The 20,333-nt window shown below is 41.7% G+C and overlaps 2 protein-coding genes across 2 annotated transcripts; both read left to right on the forward strand.

Annotated features, from left to right (window-relative positions):
- The first annotated feature begins 2,334 nt into the window (after positions 1-2,334).
- On the forward strand, positions 2,335-11,822 carry LOC133136629 (CMP-N-acetylneuraminate-beta-galactosamide-alpha-2,3-sialyltransferase 1-like). Its single transcript, XM_061254267.1, has 3 exons — positions 2,335-2,459; positions 8,838-9,499; positions 11,625-11,822. The coding sequence occupies exons 2-3, from the start codon at positions 9,221-9,223 to the stop codon at positions 11,820-11,822; spliced, it is 477 nt and encodes a 158-aa protein (XP_061110251.1). The 5' UTR covers positions 2,335-2,459; positions 8,838-9,220.
- Positions 11,823-12,658: 836 nt separating this feature from the next.
- Positions 12,659-14,736, forward strand: LOC133136375 (CMP-N-acetylneuraminate-beta-galactosamide-alpha-2,3-sialyltransferase 1-like). Its single transcript, XM_061253833.1, has 4 exons — positions 12,659-12,829; positions 13,267-13,306; positions 13,467-13,556; positions 13,954-14,736. The coding sequence occupies exons 1-4, from the start codon at positions 12,777-12,779 to the stop codon at positions 14,122-14,124; spliced, it is 354 nt and encodes a 117-aa protein (XP_061109817.1). The 5' UTR covers positions 12,659-12,776; the 3' UTR covers positions 14,125-14,736.
- The last annotated feature ends 5,597 nt before the right edge of the window (positions 14,737-20,333 follow it).

The raw sequence follows: 20,333 nt of genomic DNA on the forward strand, positions 1-20,333 counted from the left end.
TTCTAACGTGCATACCCAGTGCTAGACTGAAATTAATGCTAGCGTTACGGAGGAATAAATACGCATGGCGGACATCAGTTCCACTCAGATTGTAATGAGCGTAGAAAAAGAGATTATTGACAGAATGACAGAATGCACAAGGTTTTATTCACACAGATCACATGTCAGTCTCATCACATTAGCTGTCATCATTGTCCTTCATACAGTACCTGAATTTACTCACTAAGATTGCCTATGTGATAATACAATAATAAAGTTTTACTTTTACAACTGAGAGCACACTTATTTTATCTATGTCAACAATGTCCACATTTACAGGATCTGTAATCTGTAATTTACCGGCCAGCACTCGGGTAAACATCATTTATAGATTATCATCTGGGTTGTTTTTAAATACAGCCCTTCTCATTTTCATCACGGGTGCCAATAATTCTGTATGTCCAGTTTGTGCAACCGACCCAGGAGCCAACTATGTGACCACTTTATTAGGTATTTATTAGACTTATTGGTCTTCTGCTGCTGTAGCCCGTCCCCTTCACGTTTCAACGTGTTGTGTGTTCAGAGATGCTCCTCTGCATTACATTACATTACGCTTTTATCCAAAGTGACGTACAAAACAATGCATATCAAGGCCATACAACAAACATACAACAAACAACCAAACACGTCAGATAAAGGAGATGCAAGGTTGAGATCTGTGCATTAAACTCTGAGCAAATTATTTACTTAAGTTAATTAAATAGTTGGTTGTGTTTCTCTTTGCTCTTCGATGTTTCTGCCATTTTGATCACTGGTTCCAAGTATGCAAATATTTGATTTGTATCGCTTACTTACATAAATCATCCCAGGTTATGGGTATGCACTTTGCTCTTCGATGGATGTCGCTCTGAGTGTCTGCCAACAGCCAATCGTGTAATTTCAAAAATTAAATGACAATGGAATTGCAAACACATGGTAAGAAATGGTGCCTTCATTACATTACATTATTACATTACAAAGCATTTAGCAGACGCTCTTATCCAATGTAGTGCAGATTGAACACGTGTGAAGAGGTCCCTAGAGGACAGTACGGTTCCGAGTCCAAGTGTGACCATACAGATACCATTGGAACCCTTGAAGAATGCGTCAACTTACGAAATAGCATACCACGGTTGGCAGCTGGAATACCCCGAGTACAACAATACAATAATAAAGTGCCATTATAATCTATGCCATATACTAGGCCAATCATAGTGGTGAGGCAGGGAGGGAAAGGTGCAGCCTGAAGAGATGAGTCTTCAGTCTTCGTTTGAAAGAGGTCAGAGACTCTGCTCTTCTGACATCCACAGGAAGGTCATTCCACCACCGTGGGGCCAGGACAGACAGCAGTCCTGAGCAAGAAGTGCAGGTGCTTGGAGTCCCGAAGTGGCAGAACAGAGGGGTCTTGCTGGTGTATACGTCTTGACAAATGATTGAATATAAACAGGGACTGATCCATTAACTTCCTGGTACGCGAGTTTTACATTTGATGTGAGTCATAACAGGCAGCCAGTGGAGGTTGCTGAGCAGGGGGGTGACATGTGAATGTATGGGGACAAAAACTCATCCAATTTCGCAACTGAACTAAAATTAATGCCATTCCTAATTGGTTGCTGGTACTAAACATTCATAAAGTATATGCTCTTTTGAGCCAAGTGTTTGTCCTGGAAAATAATACACACATTTTATTATTTTTTGATTAATGCAGTTATTTTTTGTTGTCACAATTGTGCTGCACCTCCTTTACAAATTCACAAATACACACACTTCACAATTGTTAATGTTTGTTTAAATTGTAAAGGAACCATCAAAAAAAAAAATCACCTCAAATCTAACACGCCTTATTCAAGCAGATCAGTGTATGCTCTTTGTGGTTAAATTTCGCCACTTTGGATCACGTTACTTTGGAGTGATTGAGTAAGAAGTTAAACATTTTACAATTGTGCCGGTTCTCCTCAACCACATATGCGCCCAACTAAGTCCAGAACTTCTCATTTTAAGTGCATCAAGGAAACACTGCGCAATATTTCAGTAAAATCACCGACTCATCCGGTAATTCAGGAAGGAGGCATTGCATCCTTTATTCAGTTCCAAAACGGCACCTTGAAGTAACATGTGCCATCACAAACAAATTGTATTTATTTATCCACAGATTAGCATTTGAGTCACGTGCAATAGGTACAGTAATCCCAACGTGTCAGAAACGTATGAGTGGCTTATGGGGTAAGTAGTGCCATTTCAATGCTGTGCTAGAAGGGGGCGTTACCACAACAGTGTTAAAAATGATAAAGTTCACTGCTGTGCGATGGAGCGTCACTCTACTGTAGCCTCCATTTATCCGTACACTATCAGCGCTACTGTGGCATGATGGACATATGGGTGACTATGGAATAACTGCATAGGATATCAGTTTCTCAAGTGCGGGCAGCCCAAGATCCAAAGTAAGTGGGCAATATATTAAGTGTCAAGATATTCATATAATTTAGTATCTCGACACTGATTCATTGACTATTCGTGTCCAAGATAAACATGTGCATATTGTTCTGTGAAATATCCTATATTTATGTAGTTATTTCGAACCACCTGTCAATAATCATTGCTTGATTAATTCATGATCTCCTTTAGCATTATTATGTAGTTTCAAAAGATTATCTGTGCCCTAGCAGACTTAAAATCAGTTAAGGCACAACTTCAAGAGGTCACTGAATAAAAGCAGTTTTAAAGAACAAAAAAGATTTTTTATTATTTATTTTTTCAGAACTCAAACCACCCTGTCTGGCATACCCATTCGTTAAAGTATTTTGTCTGAAAAACAGTTTCAGTTTCAAGTGGTCAGTGAGAGGAGATCAGAATTGGTGTGGGCGGGTTCCTTAAGCACTGATATGGGTTTTATTGACTGTTTAAAACAGGGATTGATATTTTAGCCAGAGAAAAAATGTGTGAAATGTGTAACAAGTACCGTGAAGGTGTACATTGAAAATGTAAAGAGTAAAAACAGTGATATTTGTCACTGAAATGTAATTGAGTGAAAGTACAAGTATACAAAACCTACAGGATGGTAGATCTCCAGGAACAGGGTTGGTAACCTCTGCTTTAGGTGGACACATCAGGACAATAATTCCCATATGGTAGGCTACAGAGGAGCTTCTGAAATTATACTTTTTAGATTCAAAATCATCTTGTGCTTCAGTGAAGACCATGTGAACAGCAGGAGTCTACAAATAGACTATAGTTAGGATGCACACTCAGTGATCACTTTATTAGGTATTTATTTGAGTTATTTTTGGACTTATTGGTTTTCTGCTACTGTAGCCCATCCACTTCAAGTTTCAACATGCTGTGTGTTCCCGGGATGAACTTCTGCATTCCAGGACTATAATGCATGCCGTGTGATTTGAGTTGCGGTCCTGTCAGCTTTACAAAACAAAACATATTTTGATCATGTACTCACCTAATTTTGACAGCTGTCCAAAACCCTTCACGCCCCTAGAAAATGTGACATTCTCTTCCTGTTGAATCTGCCAGATAATGCTTTGCTGTGTAGTAACAGAAGAGGCTGACATCTCACCTGAAAGATTCCGGTTAGTGTGTGGCTCTTTATTCAGCCAAACACTATTTTTATTGAGGCCTATTTTTTTTTTTTTTTAAGATTTGCAATGGAACACTATTTTCACCAGCTTTTTTGCAGATGCTCTTCTTTTCCATGTTCTGCTGATGTGAAACATGTCTGGCTAGAATCATAATAATAGTAATAATTAATATTAACATTTAATTTGTCTCAAAAACATGACAAAGATTTGTGAAATATTTGCAACACAAATAAAATCAGCTATATAATATAATATATAATATAAAAATAAAGGAAAGACGTGCATCACTCGCACCATTAAGGCCCACTCAGCAGAAATGGCCCATGACAATATTAACATAAAAATATAGATTTAAGTAGTACATTCTAGCACTGTTGGTAATTGGACAGTTCAGTGAGTCTGAACACAATGACTGAAACCACAGGGACAGCTGATGGCACTAGGTTCTCTAACCAAACTGGAGTCAGCTCATTTATTCAACAAATTCATTCGACCTTAGTTTACAGTAATATACTGTCACTATGTTACAATTGTGACATAACCTATTACTACACAGATGTTATTTTGTATTGTATACAGTACTGTGGAAAAGTTTTAGGCAGTTGCGAAAAAATGCTGTAAAGAAAGAATGCTTTCAAACAAAGACATGATAATAGTTTATTTTTATAAATTAACAAAATGTGTGACTATGGGTGACTATGGAATAACTTCATAGGATATCAGTTTCTCAAGTGCGGGCAGCCCAAGATCCAATGTAAGTGGGCAATATATATGTCAAGATATTCATATCATTTAGTATCTCGACACTGATTCATTGACTATTCGTGTCCAAGATAAACATGTGCATATTGTTCTGTTATAATAACCTACATTTATCTGGTTATTTCGAACCACGTAGCGGTAATTGCTTGATTAATTCATTATCTCCATTAGCATTATTATGAAGTATGTAGTTGAAAAAAAATTATCCGTCCCTAGCAGACTTAAAATCAGTTAAGGCACCACTTTAAGAGGTCACTGAATAAAAATAGTTTTCACGAACACTAGAGACGGGTGTGTCAAAATCCCAGGAGATCAGCAGTTTTTCACATACTCAAACCACCCTGTCTGGCAACCAACATTTCTTCCCCATTCTAACATTTAGTTTGAAAAACAGTTGAACCTCTTGACCACGTCTGCAGACTTTTATACATGTAGTTGCAGCCAGATGATTGGTTTATTAAATATTTGCATTAACAAGCTCGTGCATTAACAAGCCTAAAATATAATGTCTCTAACAGCAGGGCTGGAAAAAGTACCCAGAAATTAAGTTCACGTATGGTTAAGGTGTAAAAATCTCACTCAATTAAAAGTCCGAGTATCAAGCTAAAAATATATTCGAGTGAAAGGTTAAATTCTCTGCTTTTAAATGTACTTACGTATTAAAAGGAAAAAAGTAAACCGTTTAATACTAAGGATATATACAATGCTGAAATCAAGGGACAGACGGCACATTTCTTTACAAATAAATTTGTTTTATGTTATCTTAGTGAGACAGTTTGTTTTTACTCTTTACCATGCACAAGAATTCCCGATAATTGTTGGAAACGGACTGGAATATAATGACGCAGATAAATCGCTAAAAGCTTAAGCTAATTGCTAGCTAAAATGTTCAAAGTCTTATCACTCACGCCTGGACTTCGTCATGGTGTCTGATCGGGCGTTGCACCATGACCGATCAGAATTGGTGTGGGTGGGTTCATTAACCACTGATATGGGTTTTATTGACTGTTTAAAACAGGGATTGATATTTTGGCCAGAGGAAAAAAAAAAAAAGGTTTGTAGTTGGACCTGTGAAATGTGTAACAAGTACTGTGAAGGTGTACATTTAAAATGTACGGAGTAAAAAGTATGATATCAGAAACTGCTGATCTCCTGGGATTTTCACACACACTAGTCTCTAGAGTTTGCAAAGAATGGTACAAAAAAAAAAGAAGCAGACAGAAATGCCTTGTTACTGACAGACGTCAGAGGAGAATGGCCATACTGGTCAAAGCAGACAGGGAGGTGAGAGTTACGCAAATAACCACACATTACAACAATGGTATGCAGAGGAGCATCTCTGAACACACAATACATCATAACTCTAAGTTGATAGGGTACGTCAGTAGATACAAAGAGAACATTCTAGCACTGTTGTTAATTGGACAGTTCAGTGAGTCAGAACACAATGACTGAAGCCACAGGGACAGCTGATGTTGCTGGCACTAAGTTCTCTAACCATACTGGAGTCAGCTCATTTCTTCAGACAAATTCATTAGACCTTGGTTTACAGTCACGTATTGTCACAAAGTAACAATTGTGAAGACACAACCAATTACTACACATATTTTTGCGTTGCATATGTTTTATATTTCTGCCTACTGTGTGCGAGACTGAAACACTTTCAATGAACATGAAAACATTTGGCTACATTGCAGAATAATCAGGGTAAACCAAGGGACTATTAAAGTGATGCTTGCATATAATTCAAATAAAATGCACAAGGTGTGGCACTTGTCGAGGAATGATGTTCAACAACTGCCAGCGACACATGACTCATGTAGTCAGGGCAACAAAGTTATCGCATATCACATATTTTCCTCATATCGTGCAGCTGCCATATGAAGAATAACACAGTGTTCTAGACCTGGCATGGAGGTGGAGGAAACAGGTCTTTGTGAATTTGTTTTGATAAAAGGAGCCAAGCCTAACCTTGCGTTTGATGTGATGTGCCCTTTGAAGTTTAGGTCCTTATCCTACCAGACTCTCAGGCACTGGTAGCTGGTGTCATGTGTGAGGCATTTGCTGCCATAATGGGTTGAGTTACTGGAGTAAGAGCTTTGTGTCTTTGTACAAGAGAAAACCATAAGCATTTAGCTTTAATGTTCTAGCTGGGTATGAGCTGGTCTCATACATTGAAATGGGGGACTAGATATAAAAAGTGCTGTAATGAATACAAAGTGAAACCAAAATGTATATAAATACCCTTTAATAAAAGCTGCGCTTTGACCACATATCAATTTAGTTTTTTGTGAAAAAAAAAGAAGCAGAAAAAGGCAAGGTTCCAACAATTCAAAACTTTTGAGCGGGGGTGTAGCTTCAGACAGATTTGGGAAAAAGTGCCTGAACATCATCTGTGGTTGGCTGAGCTGAACCTGCTGAACCAGCTGTCTTCCAGGCATCACCGAGGGAAGGAAAGTACCTGGGCTTGTCAGTCACGTATAACCAGTCCCTCCAGTCTGTCACAAGTTCAGAATTTGAGCTTTAATTTGCTGGTATTCATTTCCTGGTATTCACACCTAGATGTGTTTAACTACTTGGAACATAGCACCTTTTTAGGTGAGCAAAAATATTGGAACAAAGAGTATTTAAGTAAATGAAAGTAAATAACATATTTATTAAACATGTATTTGGGAGCATATCCCTTGTTGCAATAACTGCAAATCTGCGACCCATTGACCGAACTGTTGCATTCTTCTTTTGTGATGCTTTTCCAGGCTTTTACTGCAGCATCTTTCAGTTGTTGTTTGTTTCGGGGTTTTCTTGCCTTCAATCTCCTCTCCAGGAGATGAAATGCATGCTTGATTGTGTTACGGTCTGGTGATTGACTTAATATTGGTCTCATCATTCCATAAAACTTTGTTCCCGAGCTGATGTGGCTCATCTTTGCACTTCTTTGCAAATTGTAGTGTCACCTTCTGATTCTTACAACTGATGAGTGTTTTGCATCTTGTGGTCTAGCCACTCTATTGCTGCTCCCTAAGTCTTCTTCGAACGGTTGATTGAGATACCTTCACCCCAGCCCTGCGTAGATTGTTTGTGATGTCACTGCCTGATCTTTTGGGGGGTTTTCTTCACAGCTCTCCCAATATTTCTGTCATCAACTGCTGTTGTTTTCCTTGATCGACCTGTTCGATGTCTGTTGCTCAGTACACCAGCGTTTTTTTTCTGTTTCAGGACATTCCAACTATCCCCAATGCTAGTGCAATGGATTTCCCTTCATTTCTAAGCTTCAAAATGGCTTGCTTTTCTCCCAAAGACAGCTCTCTGTTCTTCATGTTGGTTTATCATTTCTAACACAAATGCAGTCTTCACAGGCAAAGCCCAAGGCTAAAACCAAGAGTGGACATTCAGAACAATTTATTGTTTAACCAAACAAACTAACAGGACACATCTGGACAACAGGAAACACCTGTCAGTCACAATACTTTCGCTCAACTAAAATAAAAGGTGATGGTCTAAGTTGTTTAACAAATCTAGATAAAAATACAATACAAAATGAGGAAACAGCCAAGGATAACTGCAAATAACATCTGCACAGGCTGTTTCCTCTAACCTGCCTGGTGTGGGAGAACCTAATGAGTGTAATCATGTGCAATATCAACTCATTATCATGTGCAATATCTCCCTATAATCATGTGCAATATCAACTCATTATCATGTGCAATATCTCCCTATAATCATGTGCAATATCTACCTATAATCATGTGCAATATCTTCTTATAAACATGTGCAATATCTACTTATAATCATATGCAATATCAACCTAAAATCATGTGCAATATCTATCTATAACTGTGTGCAATATCTATCTATAATCGTGTGAAATATCTCCCTTTAATCAAGTGCAATAGCTACCTATAATCATCTGCAATATCTACCTATTACTTTATCTCCTTGAAGGTAGCTCATGAGAACGTTGGGTATTGTAACATACATAAACTGTACGCGATATGATTACAGTGTTATACATTACATTTATTTTTTATTTGTGTATGTCTGGATGCTCCAGACTACATGTATTGATATAAATGTATACAGAACAATTAATATTCATAAGACATTTCCAAACTTATCGAGAATTACTACTGTTATACTCACCTGAAATTCGCTACATCCCCTCAAAACTTTGCTGTCTATGTGTGTATCTGTTGTGTTAAGCCTCTCATTTACAGGCAGAACAGTAAATACTTACAATAGCTTAATTTGGTAGATTTTTAAGGATAAACACTAGATTTTATATGGTGCCAGTTCTTCTTTCCTTCAGTGTAGCAGTCTCAGGTTGGATATAAGATAAATATATTTTTTCATAATCTGGTAATATTTAAGTCGGTTGTGCGCTCCAAAGGATTCTATGGAGAGCAATCTCCTCTGATATGTACCATAGATATGTTGAGTGTAATCTGTCCTCCTTTGTTTTCTTTCTAGGTGGGTGATTTCCAGCAGAGAGCAGCTTCACCATCTCTTCACCACCTCATTCAGTCAAAAAGAAGAAAGCTGGACCCCTCCCTCTAACAGGAAGCACAAGCTTGCACTTCGTTCCACAAACCGTCACATTTTCCCTCCTATTCAGATGTCAGTTACTCACTAATCTACGACTGTCAGTACCTCTCGTACTTGCAGTTTACCAGATGAAAACCCCAAAGTGTAAACTCCATGCCTTTACCTTTTGAGTGCATCTGAGAAAAGATGACATTCCCTGCCTTAATGTGTCATGCACTTTGTTTCTGATGCAATCTCAAGCCTTCCATTAAGGAAGCTCTCCCTCTTTTTTACAACTTTCCAGTCTGTAAACACATTTCATTTACAAAATGGTGGACCTCAAGAATCGGACAAGAAAGCTTTTGATTGTGCTGTTCTGCATCTGTGCCATTAGCATCATTATATTCAGCTACAGCAGCACCTCATCGTTACAACTTGCCATCCGGCAGTCCGACAAACCCGTTTCCAAGGCACTGTGTGCCTGCCGCCAGTGCATCTCTGTTGAGGATGAAGACCCCTGGTTCAGGAAGCGCTTTAACACATCAATATCGCCCTTCCTGTCACAGAAGAACGCCATACTTTCTAAGGACACCTTTAAATGGTGGCAGGTAGGCACACACACAAACATGGATTCCTACCAATTCAGAGAAACACAGTTCACCCAATGTTCTCCCAAAAGAGTACCTATGTTGCTGGAAATAATCTGAAAGTTGCCCTGCTGGCTCATTCTGCATGCTAAAGCCATAGCGCTGCCTGGCTCATTCTGCATGCTAAAGCCATAGCACTGCCTGGCTCATTTGGCATGCTAAAGCCATAGCACTGCCTGGCTCATTCTGCATGCTAAAGCCATAGTGCTGCCTGGCTCATTCTGCATGCTAAAGCCATAGGGCTGCCTGGCTCATTCTGCATGCTAAAGCCATAGAGCTGCCTGGCTCATTCTGCATGCTAAAGCCATAGGGCTGCCTGGCTCATTCTGCATGCTAAAGCCATAGGGCTGCCTGGCTCATTCTGCATGCTAAAGCCATAGGGCTGCCTGGCTCATTCTGCATGCTAAAGCCATAGCACTGCCTGGCTCATTTGGCATGCTAAAGCCATAGCACTGCCTGGCTCATTCTGCATGCTAAAGCCATAGCGCTGCCTGCCTCATTCTGCATGCTAAAGCCATAGCGCTGCCTGGCTCTTTCTGCATGCTAAAGCCATAGCACTGCCTGGCTCATTTGGCATGCTAAAGCCATAGCACTGCCTGGCTCACTCTGCATGCTAAAGCCATAGCGCTGCCTGGCTCTTTGTGCATGCTAAAGCCATAGTGCTGCCTGGCTCATTCTGCATGCTAAAGCCATAGCACTGCCTGGCTCATTCTGCATGCTAAAGCCATAGCGCTGCCTGGCTCATTTGGCATGCTAAAGCCATAGCGCTGCCTGGCTCATTTGGCATGCTAAAGCCATAGCGCTGCCTGGCTCATTCTGCATGCTAAAGCCATAGCGCTGCCTGGCTCATTCTGCATGCTAAAGCCATAGCACTGCCTGGCTCATTCTGCATGCTAAAGCCATAGGGCTGCCTGGCTCACTCTGCATGCTAAAGCCATAGCACTGCCTGGCTCATTCTGCATGCTAAAGCCATAGCGCTGCCTGCCTCATTCTGCATGCTAAAGCCATAGCGCTGCCTGGCTCACTCTGCATGCTAAAGCCATAGCGCTGCCTGGCTCTTTCTGCATGCTAAAGCCATAGCGCTGCCTGGCTCATTCTGCATGCTAAAGCCATAGCGCTGCCTGCCTCATTCTGCATGCTAAAGCCATAGCTCTGCCTGGCTCATTCTGCATGCTAAAGCCATAGCGCTGCCTTGCTCATTCTGCATGCTAAAGCCATAGCTCTGCCTGGCTCATTCTGCATGCTAAAGCCATAGCGCTGCCTTGCTCATTCTGCATGCTAAAGCCATAGCACTGCCTGGCTCTTTGTGCATGCTAAAGCCATAGCGCTGCCTGGCTCATTCTGCATGCTAAAGCCATAGCGCTGCCTTGCTCATTCTGCATGCTAAAGCCATAGCACTGCCTGGCTCTTTGTGCTTGCTAAAGCCATAGCGCTGCCTGGCTCATTCTGCATGCTAAAGCCATAGCGCTGCCTGGCTCATTCTGCATGCTAAAGCCATAGCGCTGCCTGGCTCATTCTGCATGCTAAAGCAATAGCACTGCCTGGCTCATTCTGCATGCTAAAGCCATAGCGCTGCCTGCCTCATTCTGCATGCTAAAGCCATAGCACTGCCTGCCTCATTCTGCATGCTAAAGCCATAGCACTGCCTGGCTCATTCTGCTGAATTGCTATTTTTGGCATGCTGTTGCTTCAATGCTGCTGTTGCTTGTATTACATGCTTTTACTGAAATTGCATATTAATCGTGTCTTCAGAAATGTGTTGCTCTCTCACCACCACCCCAGCATCCAACTGTGAGCTTCTAAAGACCCCCATGGGTGGGGGAGGTGGGGGGGTAGTCACTCATTGTTTTGGCTGGCTTACAACAGGGAGTGATTTATTGTGAGTTGTCTGACTGAACTATGTATGTGTGTGTGTGTGAGTGTGTGTGTGTGTGTGTTTTGGTTTTGGTCTGTTGACAAATGTAATCGGAGTAAAACCATGTAAATACAGCATAACCTGCCATCTGCCTAAGAAATGCTTTGTTCTGCTTAGTTACCATTACTCTTATTGATTCACTTTTATGTGTCTCTGTATCTGTATCCCCAGCGGCTATTCCCCAAGGCAAACAAAGCCAACTACAGTGCTGTGGTGCAGAAACTATTCCAGGTTGTCCCTGGGGAGGGACATTACAACGACTCAGGGCCCAATCGCTGCAGGACTTGCGCTGTAGTCGGGAATTCTGGGAACCTCAAGAGATCTGATTATGGAGTTCTCATTGACTCCAATGACTTCGTCATAAGGTGACAGACTCAGTCTGACTTGATCTAGCACTGTATAACATGGGCTGTAGAATTGAGCTGTATCAGAGTGTTTTACACAGGAAAGCCTGTGTAAAATACAAATATGTGTGTGTGTGTGTGTGTGTGTGATTGTGTGTGTGTGTGTGATTGTGTGTGATTGTGTGGGTGTGTGTGAGTGTGTGTGTGTGTGATTGTGTGTGTGGGTGTGTGTGTGTATGATTGTGTGGGTGTGTGTGTGTGATTGTGTGTGTGTGTGTATGATTGTGTGTGTGATTGTGTGTGTGTTTGTGTGTGTGTGCGAGTGTGAGTGTGTGTGTGTGTTGTGGTAAAATTGGGGTTAATCAACGAGGCCAACTGGAGACCCAATAATGCATGTGGATGTGATGAATCTGGCTGTCGTAGTGGAATACTTCACAGCAGACAGTCTCACTGTTTGACTGTAAATGCAGATTGGGGAGAAATGACAGGGATATGACTTAATAGCTTTCATTTCCTCCCATTTTAAATAAAACCCCATAAAAACTGTTCCATCATTACATACAAACAGCCTGATGAAATAAAATAATAGACTAATGATGTTTGCCGTGAGGTGGAGAAAAATAAGCGATTGGAATGAGCCCACTGTCTGTTCTGTGTCAATTATGTTGAAATAGAGTATTTCTCACATCACATTTCTACAGCTTTTCAGAAACCATGATTGCGTTTCTTGGTTATATAGTAAACTTGGGCCATATCAATGCAGCTGCCATGATTGCATTGTATTGCATTGCAAGTTCAAGACTAGTTTATTTATCAACTGTTATTTAAAAACAATATATTTTGTCTCTGCAGAATGAACAGAGCTCCCATCTTGGGCTATGAAAAGGATGTAGGGAACAGAAGTACCCATCGTGTCGCGTACCCAGGAACTATCAGACACCTGCAAAACGACACACACCTGATTCTGATACCATTCAAGATGACAACTCTAGAGTTGATCATGAGTGCTTTGACCACAGGCTCTATGAAAAGGTAGATGGCCATGGGCAACATTGGGAATGCATTTGTGTCTGAACATTGGAGCTCATGTATGAATTGTATTTTCGTATTCTTATCGTAATATTTCTCTTACTTTTTTGGACAAAGGGCTTGTACGAGTGTGCCATATCAGATTCAACAAACGCTCCTAACTTCAGAAGATTGAAGCTGGGCATAAATTATGCGAATTTGGGAAGGTGTGAAGTTGTACTCGTACAAGTGATTACAGAGCAAATCTGGACGTACGAGTGCTTCCCATTGTGTTTTGTCAAATATTTTTTTCTGATGAAAGAGAAGCATCAGTTGGCATCATTATGCTGTGCAGTTAATGTTAGGGTGAGGGATAACTTGTCAGGCAAGTTATGGACAAGGATCTCTCATTGGACTGTGTGTCACCTGACAGACTATTGACTTTTCTCTGTGTTCAACAGCGCCCCTTTACCTGAGATGGCCCAGATTAATGCAGACAAGGTGAGAGAGTGTCACACTGTGTGTGGTGTGTGTGTGTGTGGTGTGTGGTGTGTGCGCGCAAATGTGTGAGTATGCAAATGTCACATGTCTTGTGCTCATTCTCTCACTTTTATGATTTATTTTAACTCAGCTGTTAATATACAACCCCACGTTCTTAAAGTACATCTATGATGTGTGGCTTGAACGCCATGGGAAATATCCCTCCACCGGCTTCTTAACCTTGATGTTGGCCATCCACATATGTGATGAGGTAAGCACATATTACGCATTTTAACAAACTATATAAAAAGCCATATCTAATTTACCCAAGAGAAAAGCTAAGGTGCAGTGTTGAATGAGGTGGATGTTTGAGTTGGCATATACTGCCATCTAGTGTTGGTAAAATGCCCTGATACCTTTTAGTACGGTACACATGTTCAAATTTAACTGCCCCTGCCATCACTTATCACTCTTAATCATGTCTCGTTAGAACCGCAGATGCAGTGTTTACATTGTACTTCTGATTTAATACAATCTGGATTCAATCTCAAGTGTACAGGCCATACAATAGTAATTATATTGTCAATACAGTCACTACCAACAACTGGACTTTATGAAATCTACTCAGTTTAACATCAAACTGTCCATCTACTTCCTCTTGGTCTCAGGTGAATGTTTTTGGATTTGGGGCAGCCAAGGACGGAAGCTGGCAGCATTACTGGGAGAAAACCAAATTATCCCGTCGGAGGCCAACCGGAGTGCATGCTGGAGACTATGAGTCCATGCTCATGAAGCTGCTGGCCTGTAAAAACAAATTGAAGTTGTTTGAAGGGAGATGAGGGCTGTGAAATGAACAGGACTGCCGAACGGCCTTAAAGGCTGAAGTGAGAGCAGCACTGGCTTCCGCAATATGGCATATAAACAAGTAAAACTAGATATAAAATGTCATGACATACACAAGTAAAACTAGATATGACATGTACACAAGTTAAACTAGATATGACATGTCACAGTGTTGTACTCTGTGTTGCTAGCCACTAGGTATCACTATATTGTTTTTGTCTCACTGCTTAATTGTCTTGTTGTACGCACCTGTTGTTAGTCTTGTGATTAGTGTTGCCCATTGTCTCCTGTATATAGCCCGGTCCTTTTCACTTAGTCTTTGTTGAGTCTTCACCTTAACCCTCCGTGAATAACCCTGTCTGATTCTGTCTACCTATACCTTGTTTGGATATTCTGTGTTTGACCCTGGAATGTTTATACACTACGAGACTGGATTGCCCTTTGTGTTTTGGCTACCTTTTGGAGTTTTTTAGTTCACCCTTTTTGGAAGTTCTTTGTTGTTTTTGACCTTATGGAATTTTGGAAAATCCTCTGTTTTGGTTTTTGTTTCGTAAATCTTCTGTGCTTTTGGAACTTTGTTTTTTGTTCAAATAAATAATTGGATTATACCTGCAGTTCTCCGCAATTGAGTCATCCTCAGTGCTTGGTGGTCTAGGGGATTGGCATCTGACTAGCACGCCAGAGACTGGGGTTCTAGACCCGGCCGTGACATGAGTTAAAGTAGATATGACATATAAACAAGTAAAACTAGATATGACCTACACAAGTTAAACTAGATATGACATATACAAGTAAAACTATATATGACATACACCAGTTAAACTAGATATGACATATAAACAAGTAAAACTAGATATAACATACACAAGTTAAACTCTTCTTTCACTCATGGTTAGTGGTTGGATGAAGCCATTTATTATCAAACAATTGTGTTTGCTCTTTTTAAATCATAATGACAACAGAAACTATCCAAATGACCCTGATCAAAAGTTTACATTCCCTGGAGGTTTTGGCCTGATAAGTTGACACACACAGGTTTAAATGGCTATTAAAGGTAACCAACCTCACCTGTGATCTGTTTGCTTGTAATCAATGTGTGTATAAAAAGTCAGTGAGTTTCTGGGCTCCTGACAGACCCCTGCATGTTTCATCCAGTGCTGCACTGACGTTGCTGGATTCCGAGCCATGGGGAAAGCAAAAGAATTATCAAAGGATCTGCGGGAGAAGGTAGTTGAACTGCATAAAACAGGGAAAGGATATAAAAAGATATCCAAGGAATTGAGAATGCCAATCAGCAGTGTTCAAACTCTAATTAAGAAGTGGAAAATGAGGGATTCTGTTGAAACCAAGCCACGGTCAGGTAGACCAACAAAAATTTCAGCCACAACTGGCAGGAAAATTGTTCGGGATGCAAAGAAAAACCCACAAATAACTTCAGCTGACATACAGGAAAGTGGTGTGGCTGTTTCAAGATGCACAATAAGGAGGCACTTGAAGAAAAATGGGCTGCATGGTCAAGTCGCCAGAAGAAAGCCATTACTACACCAATGCCACAAAGCAGCCCGCTTACAATACGCCAAACAGCACAGAGACAAGCCTCAAAACTTCTGGAACAAAGTTATTTGGAGTGATGAGACCAAAATTGAACTTTTTGGCCACAACCATAAACGCTACATTTGGAGAGGAGTCAACAAGGCCTATGATGAAAGGTACACCATTCCTACTGTGAAACACGGAGGTGGATCGCTGATGTTTTGGGGATGTGTGAGCTACAAAGGCACAGGGAACTTGGTCAAAATTGATGGCAAGATGAATGCAGCATGTTATCAGAAAATACTGGAGGAAAATTTGCACTCATCATGGGGAAAATGGATGCAGCCAGAGGTAGAGGAAGAAGACGTCGTGGAAGAGCAAGAACAGTTGTGTCTGATGAAATCACAGCCACAGTCATTGATCATGTGGTAAATCATGATCTGTCCCTGAGGGAAGCAGGTTGAGGGTTCAACAAAACTTGCCTAGATCCACAGTGGCTTCAATAATGAGGATTTTCAGGCAAACTAACAGGTACTATACAGTATTTACAGCATATTTACAGACTGAAGGAGTTCAATTGATGTGTATTTTACAGCAGTACTGTGATTTGAGAAGTCTCCAGAAAAAGCAGATGTATCAGTGGACATTTGTCTTTGACTCACTACAGGACCCAGCGGTTACCTCACACAGTCACACAGGGGGAAGGGGAATAATGTTTACGCCTCAACAGGAGGATGCAATAGTTGGGATGGTCATTGTCAACAACAGCATCAGGCTAAGAGAAATACGCAACAACATAATCGCAGACAAGAACATATTTTCAAACATTGACAGTGTAAGCACTACAACCATTTCAAGAGTCCTACAGAAACATCAGATCAGGATGAAACCGTTGTACACTGTCCCCTTTGACAGGAACTCTGAGGGTGTCAAGGAACTTAGGTACCAATATGAAGTTTATGAAGGTATATGTGAAGGTTTAGGACCACCACCCACATGAACAGATGTCACTTCTAGATGCAATGGCTGCTGGGTGTATGGACAGAACAGTGGAACACATCCAGGGCTGGATAAGGCACGCAAAAAATGTTTTCCTCGGTGTATAGCAAGAGATAACATTCGGAGTGATGTTGATGAAAATCTATGGCCAAATGCCATAGGACAGGATGGATGGGCAAAGCCAACAGTAGACTTTTGATACTGATAGGCAGACAATATATGTGCGAATTACTGTATATAGTGAAATTATTGCTTTTTGGGATGTATTTGTTATTGATTGTAATGTATTTTGAGTAATTGATTGAATTGTATTTTTCTTTTCTGAATTACAGTATATTGCACCGTGAGAACAGACGTCAAAATACTGTAAACCCTCTGAAGAATACTGTTGCTTTTGTGATTTGTTTCTTTATCATATATTGTTTTACATTACACAGTAAAAATTGTTATTCTGGGTTTCCAATATAGTAAAACATTCATTCATTTACAGTTTACTGTAAATTTACCACACTCAGTCATGACATCTATTGTGAGAGGCAAACCAACAGATCAAAAGTTTCTTTAGCTGAATGGCTTGAAATATTTGTGGATGCAAAAATAGAGGAAAGGGAAACACATAATATATGTATTTAGCAATGCTCCATGTTGTTTGTGTTTTGCAGTTCATTGAACATTGAGTGACAAAGTAGTCTTTTGGGAGAAAGCATATGCTATAGTTATGGCAGCATGAGTCACTTTTGGGTGAAATATTAAGTGTTTTGGTGGTTGAAGTGCATTTTGCACCAAAGGTTAACTGATGTGCTCAGGTGTGTGTTTCAAAAGCACACTGTGTGAAGAGTTTTGAAAATGAGGACATGGTATTGAGACAAGTGTTAAAACGATTTTTTGTATTATCACTCACATTCTCTGAAAAATGGCCAAGAAATCACAAAATCTGCCAGGGTACGTAAACTTATGAGCACAACTGTATAAATGGTGAATAACTGTGAGGGCTATGTCTCTGTATGTGAAGTGACTTATCAATGAAATTCCTAATGCGTAAGGTTTGGGATTTGGGGATGGGGGTTATATGCATTTTAAACTTTATCTCACATTTATAAATTAAATTTAAAAAAACATTTAATAAAAATGTATTTTATTTGAAGAATTGTTTTAATAAGAAGCGCTGCTCAGAGGGTATTCTGCTCTGAGGGTTTAGACTCAGCCTAAACTCACACTGCTATTCTGCTCTGAGGGTTAGACTCAGCCTAAACTCACACTGCTATTCTGCTCTGAGGGTTTAGACTCAGTCTAAACTCACACTGCTATTCTGCTCTGAGGGTTAGACTCAGCATAAACTCACACTGCTATTCTGCTCTGAGGGTTTAGACTCAGCCTAAACTCACACTGATATTCTGCTCTGAGGGTTTAGACTCAGCCTAAACTCACACTGCTATTCTGCTCTGAGGGTTTAGACTCAGCCTAAACTCACACTGCTATTCTGCTCTGAGGGTTAGACTCAGCCTAAACTCACACTGCTATTCTGCTCTGAGGGTTTAGACTCAGCCTGAACTCACACTGCTATTCTGCTCTGAGGGTTTAGACTCAGCCTAAACTCACACTGCTATTCTGCTCTGAGGGTTTAGACTCAGCCTGAACTCACACTGCTATTCTGCTCTGAGGGTTTAGACTCAGCCTAAACTCACACTGCTATTCTGCTCTGAGGGTTAGTCTCAGCCTAAACTCACACTGCTATTCTGCTCTGAGGGTTAGACTCAGCCTAATCTCACACAGTATCAGAAGGTTCTATGGCTCCTAGTCTACAAAGTTTCTGAATTAGCTGATTTACCATCTCCAGATAGGGACTAAATTATGTAGTTATGTCTGATATTCTTTCATAACTGACAATCAAACCCTTTGCTTTTCATGCTTTTCATCATGGTAACCAGCTGTGTGATATCGTTGCGGAAGGTCCACTAGACGCGGTAAAGTGTAATTTTATCATTGCTAATTTGAACAATCTAAGGTTAGGGCTTGAGCCAGTCTGTCTGACCATTACATTACGGGCAAATCAGAAACCATGGCTGACAGGGAAGTCCATAGGTTACTAAGTGCCCGGAACGCCGCCTTCAGAGCAGGTGACAAGGCTGGCCTAAGAACAGCTAGGGCCAACTTGTACCGTGGCATCAAAGATGCAAAAAGGCAGTACACCAAAAGGATAGCCCACCGCTTCAGGGACAGCAGAGATACCAGGAGCCTGTGGCGGGGGATTCAGACCATCACGGATTATAAATCCCGACCACAGACCTGTGACAGCGACATCGCTCTGCTGAATAACCTGAACGATTTCTTTGGTCGCTTTGAAGCCCATAACATCACTCCTGCACAGAAGTCTCCACCCCCTCCAGATGACCAGGTGCTGTCCCTGTCTCCGGCCAGCGTGAGACGATCCCTCTCCAGGATCAACGCTCGCAAAGCTGCGGGCCCGGACAACATACCTGGTCGTGTGTTGAAGGACTGTGCAGTGGAACTCACTGATGTCCTCACAGACATCTTTAACACCTCCCTGAGCCAAGCTGCTGTTCCCACATGCCTCAAAGACACCATCCCGATACCAAAGAAGGCTTCCCCATCCTGCTTCAATGACTACCGTCCCGTTGCATTGACCCCCATCATCATGAAGTGCTTAGAACGGTTAGTCATGCAGCACATCAAATCCATCCTCCCTCCCGCCCTGGACCCCTACCAGATTGCATATCGGGCCAACAGGTCCACCGATGATGCAATCTCCACTGTTCTCCATTCAGCCCTCACCCATCTGGACACCAAAAACTCACATGTAAGGATGCTGTTCATAGACTTTAGCTCAGCATTTAATACAATCATCCCCCAGCAGCTTATACAAAAACTGGATCGGCTGGGAGTGAACACCTCGCTGTGCAATTGGCTGTTGGACTTCTTGACCGGGAGACCATAGGCAGTCCGGGTCGGCAGCATCACATCCAGCACCATCACCCCGAACACGGGGGCCCCCCAAGGATGTGTGCTCAGCCCCCTACTCTTCACCCTACTGACCCACGACTGCACACCAAAGCACAGCACCAATGTCTTTGTCAAGTTTGCGGATGACACAACTGTGGCGGGTCTCATCCACAATAATTATGAGTCCAACTACAGGGACGAGGTGAGCCAACTGACCACATGGTGCGGAGACAACAATCTCACTCTCAATGTGGAGAAAACAAAGGAGATTGTTGTCGACTTCCGGAGAGCGCACACCCAGCACCCTCCACTGACCATCAACGGTGCGGCTGTGGAGAGAGTGAGCAGGACCAGATTCCTGGGTGTGCACATCACTGAGGACCTCTCCTGGAATACTGACACCACATCACTGGCCAAGAAAGCTCAGCAACCCCTCTACTTCCTCCGAAAACTGAGAAGAGCCAAAGCCCCAGCCCCCATCATGCTCTCCTTCTACCGGGGGCACCATCGAGAGCATCCTGACCAGCTGCATAACTGTGTGGCACGGTGGTTGCACGGCGTCCTGCCAAAAGACCCTGCAGCGCACAGTGAGAGCTGCTGAGAAAACCGTTCCCTCCAGGACATTTATAACAATGTCCCCCCCCCCCCCACTGCTCCCCCCCACCTACTCTGGACTAATGCAACCCCACCTCCCCTCCCCTCCACACACACG

Source organism: Conger conger, chromosome 9 (genome assembly GCF_963514075.1).
Source record: "Conger conger chromosome 9, fConCon1.1, whole genome shotgun sequence".
Taxonomy (NCBI): domain Eukaryota; kingdom Metazoa; phylum Chordata; class Actinopteri; order Anguilliformes; family Congridae; genus Conger; species Conger conger.

Excerpts from the sequence above, each read along its gene's own strand:
- LOC133136629 (XM_061254267.1), top strand. The coding sequence starts at position 9,221 with ATGGTGGACCTCAAGAATCGGACAAGAAAGCTTTTGATTGTGCTGTTC. Across the intron at positions 9,500-11,624 it reads ACACCTTTAAATGGTGGCAG|CGGCTATTCCCCAAGGCAAA; the intron begins GTAGGCACACAC and ends CTGTATCCCCAG.
- LOC133136375 (XM_061253833.1), top strand. The coding sequence starts at position 12,777 with ATGACAACTCTAGAGTTGATCATGAGTGCTTTGACCACAGGCTCTATG. Across the intron at positions 12,830-13,266 it reads ACCACAGGCTCTATGAAAAG|CGCCCCTTTACCTGAGATGG; the intron begins GTAGATGGCCAT and ends TGTGTTCAACAG. Across the intron at positions 13,557-13,953 it reads CCATCCACATATGTGATGAG|GTGAATGTTTTTGGATTTGG; the intron begins GTAAGCACATAT and ends TCTTGGTCTCAG.